Below are 16603 nucleotides of genomic sequence, written 5' to 3'. Positions count from 1 at the left end.
AAACAACTCTTATGGAAAACACTTGAACACTTTGTGCACGCATATTGCAGTAAAGGTTTATTTTTACAACATTTATAATTGAAAGTCAGAGAGCACTGAGATTGTGTTGTTCCTGCCATGACTCGATATTAACGTATTGTTGCAGTATTGTTGCATCGTGCAGTTCGCGAACTAAACGTTTGGTTAATTCTGCTCGTTTTCGCGCCACGAAGGTAAATATATCAACACGACATTGGCATGAAATATTATCCTTAATTTTTTTTTATCTTTTAGGATATCAACTCATCACCACTACAACTTTTTCCTGTAATTAAGTATGAAACTTCATCATTATTTACCAGCAACATTAAAAGTAAAGATCAGAAAGAAATTTACCTAGACAGACTGAAGAAATTTTGTGACATTAATGATTTTTGCGTTAAAACTTTCTTGAAAGCCCGGTTGATGATAGTGATCTAGAAAAAGATTACAAGCCTAGCGACAGCAGCAGCAGCGAAAGCGATGATGACGTTGTGGAATCTGAGAGTATAACGAGAGTAAAAATATCACATTTCGAAGAAAATATATCCATTTTTGAACAAAAATAAGTGATATAACTCAACATTATAAAAATGTTAAGTTCCTCAGTGGAATTATCTTTGTTCAATTTGTTAAATTTTTTTTGTTTACAATACAATACAACACTTATCTATTTTTAGAGCGAAACGAAGTGTGATATAAGGAATGAAGGAGATGGTCAAAATGAAACGGAAGTTTCGAATTTTACTAATAAGGTGCCTGAACTTACGGTTTAGTGGTAAAATTTATTTACCAGTTCATAATCCAAAGGTTGTATATGTTATATTTTTTCAGAACAACACTGTTCAGGAAAATCTAAACAATCAAGAAGATATAGAAGATCAAAGTACTGGAGAATTGATAACAAATGGAAGAAGACCAGTGGGAGTGGAAAAAATCAATAGAGACAAAAATATGCATCCTATGAGTGCTATTTGTGGGGGTAAATGCAGAAAGCTGTGTAGTCTTACAGAAGAACATCGTCATGATATCTGGAACAAGTACTGGAACTAATATTAAATGTTTGCTCAACCACTTGCGTCTACTTGTGTAGACAAGTAGACGCAAGTGGTTGAGCAAACATTTAATATTAGTTCCAGTAAAACGAAGAAGCACTTCATCCGAACATCCAAGATTTTACGCTACCACTTACAGATTATACTGAAATAGCAGTATGCAGACTGACGTTCCTAAATACTTTTGAATATTCTAGTGATTCAGTTATAACTGAATTAGTTCACACAATGAAAGCGAGCCCATGCGGAGATCAAGTGAAAGAGCGTAGAGGATGAAGCCATAGACCGGAAGTTGATCGAGATTTAATAAGAAACCACATTGAATCGTTTAAGCCCTGCGTGAGTCATTATAGAAGGAAGAACGCTCCTAATGTGAGATATTTACCCAGGGACCTCACAATCAAAATCATGTACGATGATTTTGTATTAAAACATCTGAATATATGTAAAGTTGAGGTTTATAGGCAGGTTATGAAAAAAATGAATATTTCTCTTCGTCAACTCAAGTCGGATGGCTGTAAAGAGTGTTCATCTCCAAGAATCATTTTGGAAAACGAAGATAGTGAAAACATCCAAAATAAATTCGATGTACACCATGCCAAAGCTACAAAAGAAAATTTAGAATATAAAAAGAACTCAGATGAAACAACAGATGCATGTTCAACAAGTAAACGGGTTTACTCTATGGGTTTACAAAAAGTGATTATTTTACCCATAATGCCCCAAATCAAGACTGCATTTTTCACAAGTCGACTGGTGGTTTTCAATCAAACGTTTGCCACTCTAGGCAAAAATCACTCTAATAAAAGTTACTGTGTGCTATGGCACGAAGCCTTAGGAGGACGCAGAGCTGAAGCGCTTGTTGATGCTATGTTCAAAGTTATTGAGAAGGAAAGGGATTCTATGGATTTTGTATTTTGGGCTGATAATTGTACTGCTCAGAATAAGAACTGGGTTCTGTACACCTCACTTGTGACTGAAGTGAATCGTGTAACTGGTCTGAATAAAATTGTGATTCGATATCTCACCAAAGGCCATACCCATATGAGCGCAAACAACATCCACGGTAATATCGAGCAGAAACTCTTACGGAAGAGGAACATATATAATTTCCAGGAATTGGTAGAAGCTATCGAATCATCCAGAACAAAATTAGAAGTTCTACAATTGAATGAGTTTCACATGTGGCCAAATTAGAAAAGAAGTGCAAGAAAGCAAGATGATCCATTGAAGACTTTTCTTCTGAATGAATTAGTTGAAGTATGTTTCACAAAAGGAAGCCAGTGTATGCAATATAAAACAGATTTTTCAGATGAATATAAGGTATTGGATTTTATACAGAAAAAGCATAACCCTATGACTTTTAGGCCACAAACTCTGCCCACCCGTGGCATTGCAGTATCCAAAAAAGCAAAACTGCTCAAAGATCTGGTACCACTAATGCCCAGTAGCAGAAGGGTATTTTGGGAAACAATGCCAGAATCCGAAGCTTCTATGGACTTGGTCAGTGCTGAACAAGAAGTCGCAGATATAGATTCTGACATTTGAATATGCGGATTACACTTGATTTAATTTTTGATATTTGTTTCGTTAAAACAATTATAGAAGTTTGAGTTATTTTTGTAAGTTTGAAAAAATTTTGTTAAGTTTATTTTTGAAATAAAGAATCAAAATCATGTTTTACGAGTTACTGTTTTGTTTAATGTTTGATGTTGCGAAAAGTCAAACATCTAAAGCAAATTTTCTTACTTCAAAACAAAGTAAAGTCATTTACTGTGCTCCATTTACAGATAATTTTCTTATTTCAAAACAAAGCAAAGGCAGTTATTGTGTTTTGACAAATTATTATCTCAATCATTTTTGAAAACATATCATGCATAACCTATATTTTAGCTGCCAAACTATTGATTTGATTGACTATTCTCTTGAAATCCTCATAAAAACAATGCTATAGTTCATTCTCAAACACCATTAAAATTTTGGAACAAGATCTTCATTTATTTTCTGTGGCTCAAAACTTATTATAAGTCGATTTTTCTCCATTGTAATGTTAATGTAGTTACTGTGTTTTGTTATGGGACAGCCAAATAATACCGATACCAGAAAATATCTTTTCATATAAAGAAGAAAAAAATAGGTTCATACTAAAGATATCAATGAAAATTATACCCTCTTTTAGCCTATACTCTGAAAATTAAGCCTTGAGGACATGTTCATATGAGTTCTTTTTTCTCGAATGAACCCAAAAATAACTAAATGCGTATACTCACAACTGCATTATCTTATTTCTACTTGGGGATCAGCCAATGGATCCCTAATAACACCTTTGAAATATTTACAAAATGAAACTAATAAATGCATATAAAAAATATTATAATCGGAAACAGTAAATTTGTGTAAACCAAAAAATTTATTTGATTTGAACACGCTAAATAAACAAAAAACTTCACATTTGACTATTTGCTAATATTCATTATTCTATTTGTTTTCCTATTTGACATTTTATAATTTTTTGCAATTTGTATTTTAGTTTTTAATATCTATTCATAAACTAAATGTTGACTGCCCATATTAATTATTTGTGTTTTCTTGTTCAATATTTCATTATTTTGTTAAATTTGTATGTTCAGTTAATTTATTCAATCCCTATGCATAAACATTCGATGTATGCAGATGTGTGTGTGGTTTAAAATTTTTTGGCTTTGGGAGAACCAATTAGCCAGACTGTTTTAATGAAAAACTATTTGAAAGTAACATTGAGTAGTAGCTCAAACATAGATTTTTTCCCTCGTTTTTTGCTTTTTGAATTTTCATTTCTGTTTGTTTTTGTATTTTTTTTCTTTTCTTTTTGTTTTTGCATTTTGATTTTTTTTGTATTTTTATTTTCAAATAAGTGTTTTATCTTGATTTGTTTTATATTTTTGGTTCCCTTATTATTTTTTTTTGTTAATTTTTTTTTCATTTTATATAGATTTTTTTTTCAATGCGTTTGTACATAATATGATTCAATTTCTGTTTACATTTGAATATATTTTTAGTAGTACTATAACTATATTTACAATCAATCATTCATACTTTAATTTTGCATCTTATTAGATGATTGTATAATAATTTGTATATATTTCTGTTGTTTGAAGTTAACATACAATTTAAGTTTATTGGAAAAAAAAAATTATGAAATTTCAATTCAGAGTAAAGGGTATTTATACTGTGGATGTGGTGCGAACACTCCAACATGATGTGATTGAGATCGCCATAACGTCCACATTAGCATAGAGGATTATCTGTTAATCCAATTTTGAATTTGTAAGCTGGGCAGATAGCGTGATTTGATCGTAAACGGTTTATTGTATTTATGTATTTTCTGTCGCTCTCTTGTTCAAACCATCTCTTTCCAATAATCTTTGGGAAGAGCTGTTTGAAGTTTTTGCCTGTCCGAGATTCATTGAATTGATTTTGCCAAATTTCATTCAAATCTTTCTTGTAAATTCGATTCAAATCGGTATGTGGAATAAAGGTGTGAATGGACTCTTCTCCTGTTTCAGTGGCTTGCTTTGCTAATCTATCTACTACCTCATTTCCTTTTATTCCGGAATGTCCTTTTATCCAAATTATAGATATCTTCCTATTTTGTAAGAGAATTGATTTATGGGCTCTGGCGATTTCTATTTCCAATTCAGAAAATAGATTAAGATTTCGGAAATTTTTCAGTCGATCCACGGCACTCTTGCTATCAGTGAAAATTATTGAATGAATGCTGTTTTGTGTCAGAATATATTGCATTGCCAAAAGTATGGCTTTCAATTCTGCAGTGTAGATGGATGCTTCATTGGGAAGTATATACATTTCGAAATATTTGGTATTTGAATGATAGAATATTTTTGATCCATCTGTGTAGATATAATCTGCATTTGGCCACAGCCTCTTGATTGTTTCTGAAAACTCTCCCTCACAACTTATATTATTTCTTTCCAAATAATGTACTTTAAACTCGTGGGATATTATGTCGTAATCTTCTGTATAGTATGGAAGGTTATAGGTTTTGTAGATCGTTTTGTCATAAGAAGACGATCTGGTGAAACTTTCTACCAACAAATTCGTTTTCTTTATCTGCCAGTATCGATGAGTGAGTGTGAAAATTGTAAGTTGATGAAGTTTGGGAATCAAATTTGAAGATTTTGCTTTGATTCTTGTCACAAATTTGTTACTGAGCAGTTGTCTTCTTAAGTCTAATGGAGGTTCCTTAGCTTCGGCTTCCATAACTGATATTGGCGTTGACGGGAGATACCCCAGACATATCCTCAGACATTTATTTTTCATTACTTCCAATTTCTTCAAGTGAGTATCTGTAGAACTTCCATAAAAAATACTTCCGTAGTCTAATATTGAACGTATGAATGCTCTATAAAATATTAGGGCAATATTTGGATCTGCACCCCATTTTGTTCCACAAAAGGCTCTAAGGATATTAATACCCTTTTCTGCTTTCTGTCGAATTTGAGTTATATGGTGTTTCCATGTCAGAGATTTATCTAGGATAATGCCCAAGTATTTGACTGACGGTCGAATTGGTAGGACCCACGGTCCAGATTTTGTATGAGATGAAAATTGTATTCTTTTTCTGGTGAATATGCAAATCTCTGACTTTTTTCCGCAATCATCAATCCGTTTTTGTCCATCCACTTATTTACATTTTCCATCTCTCTTGCCAAGTTTTCAAGTGACTTTTCAAAAGACAAATTTTGTGTGTATATGCAAATGTCATCTGCATATTGTATTATCTGAGAGTCTGTTTCAATACATTTTTCTAAATCTCTTGTATATAATATATACAGAAGAGGACTCAGAATGATTCCTTGGGGTATTCCTAAAGATGTTTTACGAGGAATAGAAATAGTTTCGCCAATTTTCAAATATATTTGTCTTTCTGAAAACAACATAACCAGAAGGTAACATATATTTTTGGGGATTTTGGTTTCTACAAGTTTTTCAAAAAGTAATTTCAATTGAACATTATCATAGGCTGCTTGAATGTCTAAAAATGCTGCTGTGGTGGTTTTACTTTCCGTGAATCCTATATGAATATCCATAACGATCTGAGAAACTGCTTCCTGAGTAGATCTGCCTCGTCTAAATCCATATTGAGATGCAGGTAATATTGATGTTCGTTCTAACCAATGTTCCAATCTGTTCTTTATTATTCTTTCGAAAGTTTTCAATATACAAGAAGCAAGCGAGATGGGTCGATAAGAATTTTCATCATTTTTAGTTCTTCCTTGTTTATGAATCGGCAGAATCAAGTAGTCTTTCCATTCATGAGGAATAGGTATTTCATTATTCAATATTTGATTAAAAATGTCTAGAATGGATTTTTTATGTGGTTCTGTCATGTGGTATAGCATGGAGTATGAAATATTGTCCTTGCCTGGGGCAGTGTTATGTGTGTGTTTCAAAGCCTTATTCAACTCCCACATTTCAATGTTTCTCGATAGATGGCTATGTTCATGATTACGTTGATCTACTTGAGTTGTAAGGAACATCTGATTAACTGAGTTGGGAGCTATTTTATTATGAAATTTGTCTAGCCATTCCTCTTCAGGATCTATTAGAGATACGTTACCCATTCTTCTATTCTTAAATCTGTTTACACGTTGCCAGATGTCTCTCATAGGTATTGTTCTATTGAGACCTTCACAATAAGCTTGCCAGCTACTTCTTTTGCTCTGTTTCAAAATTCGTTTCGAAATTGCATCTGCTTTTTTATACTCCAATAGATTCAACTGGTTAGGATTGTGTTTGAAGCGAATGTATGCTTCTCTCCTGTTAGTTATTGCTGCATCACATTCCTCATTCCACCATAGTTTTGGAGTATGTGGAGAGGTCTTTCTAGAACTTTTATTTTTTGGTATAGACTGCGAAGCAGCAAAATTAATAATTTCTATAAGCCGATGATAATAAGGAGCAGGTTCTATTGAATCAAGCGTATCTCGATATTGGGACCAATTGGCTTTTTTTAAATTCCATATTTTATGAATTTTTTCCTCAGATATATTATGTGAGTAGATACTCTCGATGATTATTGGAAGATGATCTGAGCCATGGGGATCATCAAGTGTCTCCCAACGAAATAAGTCACTTATGTCAGAGGAGCATATCGTCACATCTATGGCAATACATCTTCGACTTGTAGCAAGGGTCTTGGATCCATCATTTAAATAGATTAAATTACTACTTTCAATAGCATCTAGTAGATTTTTTCCATGTGTCGTCAAATTCATTACCCCATGCCACGTGATGTGCATTAAAATATCCTGCTATGAAGCAAGGTTTTGGAATATCATTAAAAAATTTAACCCATTCTTGACTACTAATGTATGTTTGGGGTTTAACGTAAAGTGAAACTAAATGAAGTTTGTTATGGTTGGATAAAATGTTTGCTGACACAGCTATGGCTGATATATTATTGGAGTTATTTAGATTTATTTCTTTATATTTTATTTTTGTTTTAGTTAATATGGCTACTCCTCCTTTACCATCATTTCTGTCTTTCCGTATACAATTAAATTTGAGTTCTGTGATAGACTTCGTACGTGTTGGAAGTGTATCTCAGAGTGTCTTATTAAAACAAATTCATTTGTATCAGCTCGTTTATTTCAAATCTTATACTTAGATAATATCGTGTGTATTGAGTTCTTTGAAACTACAAAGTGATGTCTAGTGTAAATGGGGGTAAACCCCCCGAACCACCTCCTAATTCAACCCCTCCTCATGTGTCAACATATATGGATACAGTATCACCAATAATAGGTAACAATAATATTTTTAATATGAAAAGAGCAGAAAAAATTGCAGAATACGTCAATAGAAAAAGCGGATTAGAACCTCTCGACGAAAACCAACAAAAAATAGGTAATGAAAACATTCCAAAACAATTGATTGATAGGTACAGTATGTCGGATACAGGACCATATCAAATTTATGTGGAGAATAATAGCGATGATTTTCGTGGAAGAATCAATGCTGTAAAGGTAGGTGATATAATTCTTTCAAATTTTCCTGAAGTGGATAATAAGATTATTAGCTTAGACTCGATAGGAAGAAACAGAATCAGAATAAAAATGAAAGATTACAAATCTGCTAACTATCTTATTGATCAAAAAAATTCACCTAGTTTGAAAAATAATAATTTGGAATTATATATTCCCAGATTCATTGTCGTACGGCAAGGGGTTATTAGGGATATAGATACCGTTTTTTCGGAAGAATTTATTGAAAACAAAATCAAACCATTTGATATGCTTTGCAATTTTCATGTCGAGAATATAAGACGAATGAATAAAAAAATTACAAAAGACAATAAAACAGAATATGTTGCTACAAAATTGTGTATAATTACTTTTAGAAATCAGGTATTCCCAAAATATATTTCAATTAATAGAGTGAGAATTGAAGTTGAACCCTACATTCAAAAAGTGTTATTATGCTATAACTGTTTTCGATATGGGCACTTAGGAAAACAATGTAAGAGTAAACCACGCTGCATTCAATGTGGCGAACAGCACAGTTCTTCAGACTGTCAAAATTCTAATCCCGATCCAAAATGTTTCAACTGCGGTGGATCTCACTTAAGTACAAATATGAAAATATGTCCGGAATTCAAAAGGCAAAAACAAATCAAACAAGCAATGTCAAACCTCAATATAAATTACCATGACGCATGTCAAAAAGTTCCAAAATCATCATATGCTAGCATATTGAATAACCCAAACCAACAGGTGAATTCCACATTACAACCTAATACATCGCATCAAAGATCAGTTATTGAACAATCCTTTACTCCGAATCAATTTCAGAATGCTCAACAAACACCTCACTTGCATAAATCTCACAAATTACATGAACAGGGAACTCCTGCAAAACGCTTAAGACCATCCAGTCCAGATCCTATATACGAAGCACACAAAAATATAATACAACCTATATCAACACACAATGAAGAAGGCGGAATTTTAAAAAAAACCTGCATATTTGCGAAACACAAATCAAAATAGCTCAAACATTGAGGAAATTCCTAATCTTACTAATATTATTTTAGAATTAGTTACCCATGTAATAAACATAATGAAAACTTCGAATAATTTTGATATTCACGAATCAGACCTTGTAAATATAATCAGTACGCAGTTAAATGTAAATGTGTCATCAAATTCGCAGCCCCAATGAATCATATCAAAATTTGCCAATGGAATTGTCGTTCTGCGATTGCAAATAAAGGAAATTTAGAATATCTTCTTGCTCAAAACCAAATTTCATTTGCCTTACTTTCAGAAACATGGTTCAAACCACAAACATACTATAAATTCGCGGGATGTATGCAGATCTTGTTCTCGTTTATGTTGACAGCTTCAATCTCATTGAAAAGCGTATTGGAAGTATTTCAACCATTATTTAATGAATACAATAAAAATATATTCAAAAGTAGCACTTTTCCCAATCACCAGAAATGCAATACTCTATATGCGTTTCACAAACCAATTTGGCTTCTTCAGGAGATGAAGATTGTGAAAACTTTTTGTTTTGGAATCATTCCACGCCAGAGGTTCTAGTTTTACCTTTCATTAAGTGAAAATATGAATTAAGGTAAAATATCTCAAAAATTTATATGATCAATTGATTAGCACTACACTATTCTTATTCAGTTTATAATTTTTTTTTCAGAGATGAGTTAGTTTTCATCAATTAAATTGAATGAGAGTGGATTTGAAATGAAATTAGTGCCCTGAATTGATCTATTCATATTCAGTATCTAAAGTAACTTAGTGTACATACAAACCTTTCCCGTGGTTGCTGACCAAACCTTAAGGGTATTGTCATCAGATCCACTGACAATACGACTACCGCAAAACTGAAGACAGGTAATGACATGATCATCATGTCCTTTCAGAACCTTTGGTGGCCTAATTGGTTTTGATCTCCAGTTCATTTGAATAGATTGATGCCTCACGTAAGCTGCCTATAAAATGAAATAGAAACTTACGGTATCAAGCCTGTTTTGTTTTTATTGAAGCAACTTTGAGTAGAGTGGGCATGCTGGGTTGTTTTTCCAGGTGTTCATTCATTGGGAGTGCTGCAAAGGTTGGCGTTTTGCCATCACCTCACCTGTAAGCCCATGGATATTTTCTATTATGTAAACTTATGAGGTTCATTGATACAGACGTGTTACTGCTTCCATTTCGTAAGAAGTAACTCCTGGTAAAACAATCCAGCATATTCCACCATATGATGCTATTCATAATAACAAACCCTTGCCTCTCAAATGGGACCAACCATTTTGTAAGAAATGTGGCAAATAACGCAGCCGTGGTCTGCAAGTTTTTATATCTGATTTTTTGTCATTTACTGCTGCAGACATCAAAGGTAATGTGTCAACTGTTGAAGTGATCTACCTTACTGCGATACACAAACTAAAAATCGTCCTGGTGCGTTTGTACTTATAATGGAACTGAGTGTCGGATAGCCGACTGCTCTTGTACCTGATTGGTCTGACCCATCTTAAATAATTGACTTCGACTGTTGCCGCATCGCCTTTGATAATGTCCGCTGCTGTAGCAGACGAAACGTCGGTATAAGAACCTGCAGACTAATAAACCGAGAAACATCGGACAATGTGTTAGACACCGGCCGTGAAAGCCGGTGAATGAACACACCATAGAAAATATTTAGACACCGGCCGTGAAAGCCGGTGAATGAACATACCATAGAAAATATTATATCTCAAGATGTTTTTCTGAAATTAATCGTTTCAAAAATTCAACGTGAGGTATTAGGTTTAAATTGAAAGGGATATACTTCAAGGAGAGATTAGTTTTTGAAAAGAAAGGTTTGGCATTCTACCCCTCCACATTTATAAAAAAAATGTGGAAAACATTATTTGGAAGAGAAGTATAAAGCCAAAACGATTCTTTCTCACGCGTTAGGTATTCCAATTTCTTATGAAATGAGAAATTTCTTTGATATAATTAAAATGCTCGTCAATCATAATACCTAAATTTCTGATAGAATCAGTTTCACAAATTTTGAACTTGCCATGGGACATTAATTCGCTAGTGAATTCAACAAATTGGTGAAGGTATAAATTTATGGTGAGTGAATTTTTTGTCAGACCAAATTTTTTTTATAACAATTCGTCTCATTTCTTCCTAATTCAGAACATCATAATATACTAAAATATCATCCATGCCAAATTATGGATATTTCCTTTGCACTGTAAATTAAAAAAATCGAAGGTATATGTTTAAATAGTGGAAGTCCTAATCGCTACCTCTAGGTACTCCAAAATTTAAAATGATGAAAACACTAATAGATTCGTTCATATGAAGTGTTATATTCTATCAAGTAAATCAATATATGAATCCTCCTTTCGAAACTAATAAGTTATTTTGGGTAGAAGCTCATTCAACGAGTCATAAATAAGATATATGAGATGAAAAGTTGCATCTTCAGTTGACATATTTTCTAAAAATGCGAATAGTTTATAGGACAAAACATTCAAGTGATTAACCCATTAACGCCAAGAAATCAAATAGAATGGGGAATGTTCCTCAATTTGGGTTATTACAGCAAATGCAAATTTGAACAAAATAAAGTTGAGTTTAATTCATGAGTTTTTCAAATTCACTTCGAAAAGTATTCAAATTGATGTTTCAAATGTTGGGTTTTAATTTTTAAAGGGATTTGTTTCTAATTCACATATTGGCAACAGCGCCTATATCAAGTTGAAATAATTTATACGTACCTAGATATTCTACTTTAAAAAAGGAAAATTATCTTTATAAATCAACAGTTAACTTATGATGCACTGTTTGGAACCTTTGGCGTAGTAATGAATATTACTGGAGTTTTTTTCCAACACCAAATCGTTATTTTTAACACCTCGACATGTGTCAAACTGTTTTAACTTTCCTCTTTGAAGATGATCACTTGGTGATCGAAACACGTGTCGAGGTGTTAAAAATAACGATTTGGTGTTGGGAAAAAACTCCAGTAATATTCATCAATAATTTAGGCAAAATATAAATTATAGTTCAATACCACCTCCACAAGCCACATAAACAACAGTTGTTTTGTTATTTATATAGAGGAAGATAGGTTAGGTGCACAAAATGTCATATATCACAGAATGTCTCGGAACTCGGAACAAGTAAACAGAACAGCACGCCTCTGAAATATGTCATCTTTGTTTGTCTCATACAGGTAACAGATTATTTGAACTTTATTAGCTATAACCGATGTTGCCAAATGGTGAAATAGAAACGAATCCCTTTAAATGTTGAATGCATTATTTCATTCCTCTTTTTTAAGTATTTAAATAATTTTGTAAAGAAAAAGGTTGAAATGATAAGTTTAAAATGCGTTGTTTTAGAGCTCTTTTATGAAAACTACTTGATTTTCGTCAGGAGGAACATTCCCCATTATATAATGAAACCTATTTCAGAAAAAAATTCTTGAAAGAAAAAAGCAAACTAAAAAATGAGTGTTTCTTTTTGGGATGGACCTTCAAGAGTTAACTCTTTGAAATTTCAAAAGGTTATTAACATCTGGAAAAGTCATGAATAAAAGTACAATGATTGAATTAAATTTTTATTGCTTATGAAATTGTGTAAAACAGTATATGCCAAGACTACAATTGCACATGCAGAACATTGTTGTGCGTCGGCTTTTACATTGCTCACCACATCTTCTTTTACCTTCAGGCAGAGGAATAACAAACTCTTCAGCTGTTCAGTTTTGTCTTCATACTTGATAACTTTTTCATCAGTTTAATCTCTTAATACATACATTTTTTTGTTTTTATATCAACTGAATTTGGATCAAAACTTGGAATAATAAAAAAAAAAATCTATGTTAGCATTTTTTGGTTCCGTAGGTATTGAGGAAAAACCGGAATTTTATTATTCTTCATTTTCAGAAATATGGGAAATATATTTACATTTTCATACAGCACCTTTCATTGTACTAACATAACTGTTGAGACTGACGGGGTATTATTCTTTCAGGCAGAATACCTTTCTTATTCAACATTCTTTTTCATAAGTTCTGGCTCATATTTCATTTCATGTTGTTTTATAATTTGTATTACTTTTTTTTTATATACTAACAATTTCAAGTTATATCTCTAATTAATACATTTTTCAAGAAGTTGACTTGTCTACACATGAATTAATCATTTTCAAAATTTATATTTAATAATGCTTTTATATTTTTCTCTCTATTTGCACACTAATTTGTACCAATTGTCTATGACTTGTCACAAATGTATATTCATAACGTGATTAAATAAAAATCCATCTATCTATAATTAATTTGACATACACCTTTACGAAAAAAAAAAATTAACAAATGGCCTCCTTACCTTCCAAGGTGACATATGCAAGTTGGGAGACCTTGGTGACACTCTCTTTTTTGGAATCTCGACTATACCGGCATATTTACATTTCTCTTTCCATAAAAGATTATCTTCCGCCAAAAACCTCCAACTACGGCAAGTCTGACCAGCTCTTAGCAGATCTCTGGGTTCGAGGAAGGATAGTACGTTCAAGGCAAGTTCTTTTGGCAGTAATGATATAAAATCCCTTTGGAATTGAGGTTCAATAGCCTAGAAGTAATACAATGTTAATGAAAAATGAGAATATTTCAACTTTATTTGGAAAACTGTAACCCAAAATATGCAATAATCAAGTTCAAGAATATTAACTATATGGATAGTACCCATTCTTTCATGTGAGATATCTGAAATAAATATCAAGTATCAAAATGATTTCAAATGAGGGAAGAATGGAGTGAAATGAAGAGAGAGGATTATTTTCTAATTTTATACAGAGCGGTTATGAAAACAATTTAGAAGTAAAATACCTCACATTTAGGGAAAACTTCCCTTAAGTTGAGATTGTTACCATGGGTGACTTCAATGTTCAAGATTCGCCATCACCTACAGTCGGGGAAAATATTATTCTGATTGTAAAAGACTAGTTATCAATTTGCTCACTATGTTTGGCTGGACATACATTGTGAAACATCTTTCTCCAAGATGAATTTTTTGAAAAACAAATATTGTTCGAGAACAGACGCTCACCTAGAAGACACATTTCGAATTTGCTGTTCCTCTCTATAACTAAACTATAAAAAACTGGCTCAAGACCGTCGGTGTAGTTTCTCAAATTAATAAGAGGTCTTGTATTTCTTTTATAATTCAGAATGTGATTTGAAACCAAAATAATATGTAGAACTTTTATATTAATATTTGTTTTTTTTTTCTGGACCTCATTAAAATTTTCCCACAGTATCCGGACTCCACCTAAAACTATTTGCCGATCCCTGGTCTATAGATTCTCTCCGACTTTTATTTAATAATGTTATAAGGCATTTTTTCTGCAGTACAAATAATTTCTGAGCTGCTTATGCTGAATCCCATAATAAGTTTTCATATGGGAGTCGTGACTGAATTTCAGCATAATAATTTTTGTTTAGTACGGACAATTTGAGAACTCTTTGTAGGCATTTCAGTTGCTATATTTTGCTGTTCAGTTTGAACATTGTTTCTCTGATATGGAACTCCCAATCTACTCGTAATATGTCATTCATAATTATGCCTAAAAATTCTAAGCTTTTCTAACAATTGATCACGTGGAACACTATCGAACGTTTTGCTCAGATCACAGAATATTCTATATGGACACCTTTTTTTGTCCAATTCATTTATTTTCATAATTCAACCGCGTTATTTCTCAACTGAATCTCTCCGATACTCATTCTATCCTTCTATGCATCGATTACGTCGCACACGTCTCTCAACAGCAACAACAGAAACATATATAGACACATAAACGAATTGGACAAAAAACAGGGTCCATATATAATATTCTGTGATCTGAGCAGAGCGTTTGATAGTGTTCCACGTGATCAATTGTTAGAAAAGCTGAGAATTTTTAGGCATAATTATGAATGACATATTACGAGTAGATTGGGAGTTCCTTATCGGAAAAACAATGTCCAAACTAAACATAAAATATAACAACTGAAATGCCTACAAAGAGTTCTCAAATTGTCTGTACTAAACAAAAATTATTATGCTGAAATTCAGTCACGACTCCCATATGAAAACTTATTATGGGATTCGGCATTAGCAGCTCAGAAATTATTTGTACTGCAGAAAAAATGCCTTATAACATGATTAAATAAAAGTCGGAGAGAATCTATAGACCAGGGATCGGCAAGTAGTTTTAGGTGGAGTCCGGATACTGTGGGAAAATTTTAACGGGGTCCAGAAAAAAAAAACAAATATTAATATAAAAGTTCTACATATTATTTTGGTTTCAAATCACATTCTGAATTATAAAAGAAATACAAGACCTCTTATCAATGTGAGAAACTACACCGACGGTCTTGAGCCAGTTTTTTATAGTTTGGTTATCGAGAGGAACAGCAAATTCGAAAGATGGTTCTAGGTGAGCGTCTGTTCTCGAACAATATTTGTTTTTCAAAAAATTCATCTTTGAGAAAGATGTTTCACAATGTATGTCGAGCCAAACATAGTGGCCAAATTGATAGCTAGGTCTTTTACAATTTTCATATTTTTCTGGGATATGTTTGGCCCAAATTTCTTCAGTGGAAACTGTTCTATACATTCGCAAAGACACATCTTGTAAATCAATTATCTTCATTTGAAGTGATGGCTTCGACAGATTAAACAACTTGGCAGCCACATCTGTCCATTTTGCCGCTGCATCAATTTCAAATGGAGATTTAAGAAACGGAGATAGCTTACCTATCTCTGCAAAGTCTTGGAATCTTGTAGCAAATTCTTTCTCAAGATCGGCCAGAAATTTTACAAACCCTGCAATGTCTTATAGATAGATAGATAGATAGATAGATAATTTATTGGTGTTTTATACATTCATCAGTATTTACGCAAGTCAATATGTACATATAATTAAAATTAGTATATGTCAGGCATCTATTAATATTTACATAAACTAGATGCTTACAATTCATAGAACAAGTTTTTTTCTTTTTTTATAAAAAATATTTATATCTTATACCTAAGTACATTTGACGACGAGCACATTTAAAAACGAAGCAGTAAAATTTAAAATTGGGTATTTTCAAACAACGACAAATGCCTATATGCTCAAGGAACTTATATCACAGTGCAGGAATTCTTCGGTGCTGAAGAAGGCGTTTTCCATTAAAAAATATTTTATCCTGATTTTGAATATGTTAATAGGTAGAAATTAAATTTTTGGTGGTAATTTATTGTAAAATTTCACAGACCAAAAATTTGGTCCATTTTGACATCTTTTTAAGCGGCAGTAGTTTGTACTCAAATCATTTTTATGCCTAGTGTTGTAGTCGTGCACATTTTCAAAACTTTCATACTGAGATAGATTATTTTTTATATATATTAAATTTTCCATGATATATAGAGAAGGAAAGGTTAGTATTTTTAATGTAATGAATGAATTTCGACATTC

At 32.5% G+C, this 16603-nt stretch overlaps 1 protein-coding gene across 6 annotated transcripts in view; it reads right to left on the bottom strand.

Moving 5' to 3' along the window:
* ago (F-box and WD-40 domain protein 7) overlaps nucleotides 1-16603 on the bottom strand; it is a 115130-nt gene that overhangs the window by 39256 nt on the left and 59271 nt on the right. For all 6 annotated transcript variants that reach the window (XM_074171698.1, XM_074171703.1, XM_074171702.1 and 3 more), the window contains 2 exons: nucleotides 13486-13728; nucleotides 9907-10086 (listed from right to left, as the gene is read on the bottom strand). In XM_074171698.1, coding sequence (XP_074027799.1) covers nucleotides 9907-10086; nucleotides 13486-13728 — 423 coding nt within the window. The remainder of the gene's footprint in view (nucleotides 1-9906; nucleotides 10087-13485; nucleotides 13729-16603) is intronic.

Source organism: Leptinotarsa decemlineata, unplaced genomic scaffold, assembly GCF_025532065.1.
Source record: "Leptinotarsa decemlineata unplaced genomic scaffold, Ldec_3_MD MMD2_tig00000035_RagTag_RagTag, whole genome shotgun sequence".
NCBI classification, from domain to species: domain Eukaryota; kingdom Metazoa; phylum Arthropoda; class Insecta; order Coleoptera; family Chrysomelidae; genus Leptinotarsa; species Leptinotarsa decemlineata.
Note: the sequence above shows the minus strand (reverse complement) of the source record. Positions and strands in the feature narration are given on the sequence as shown.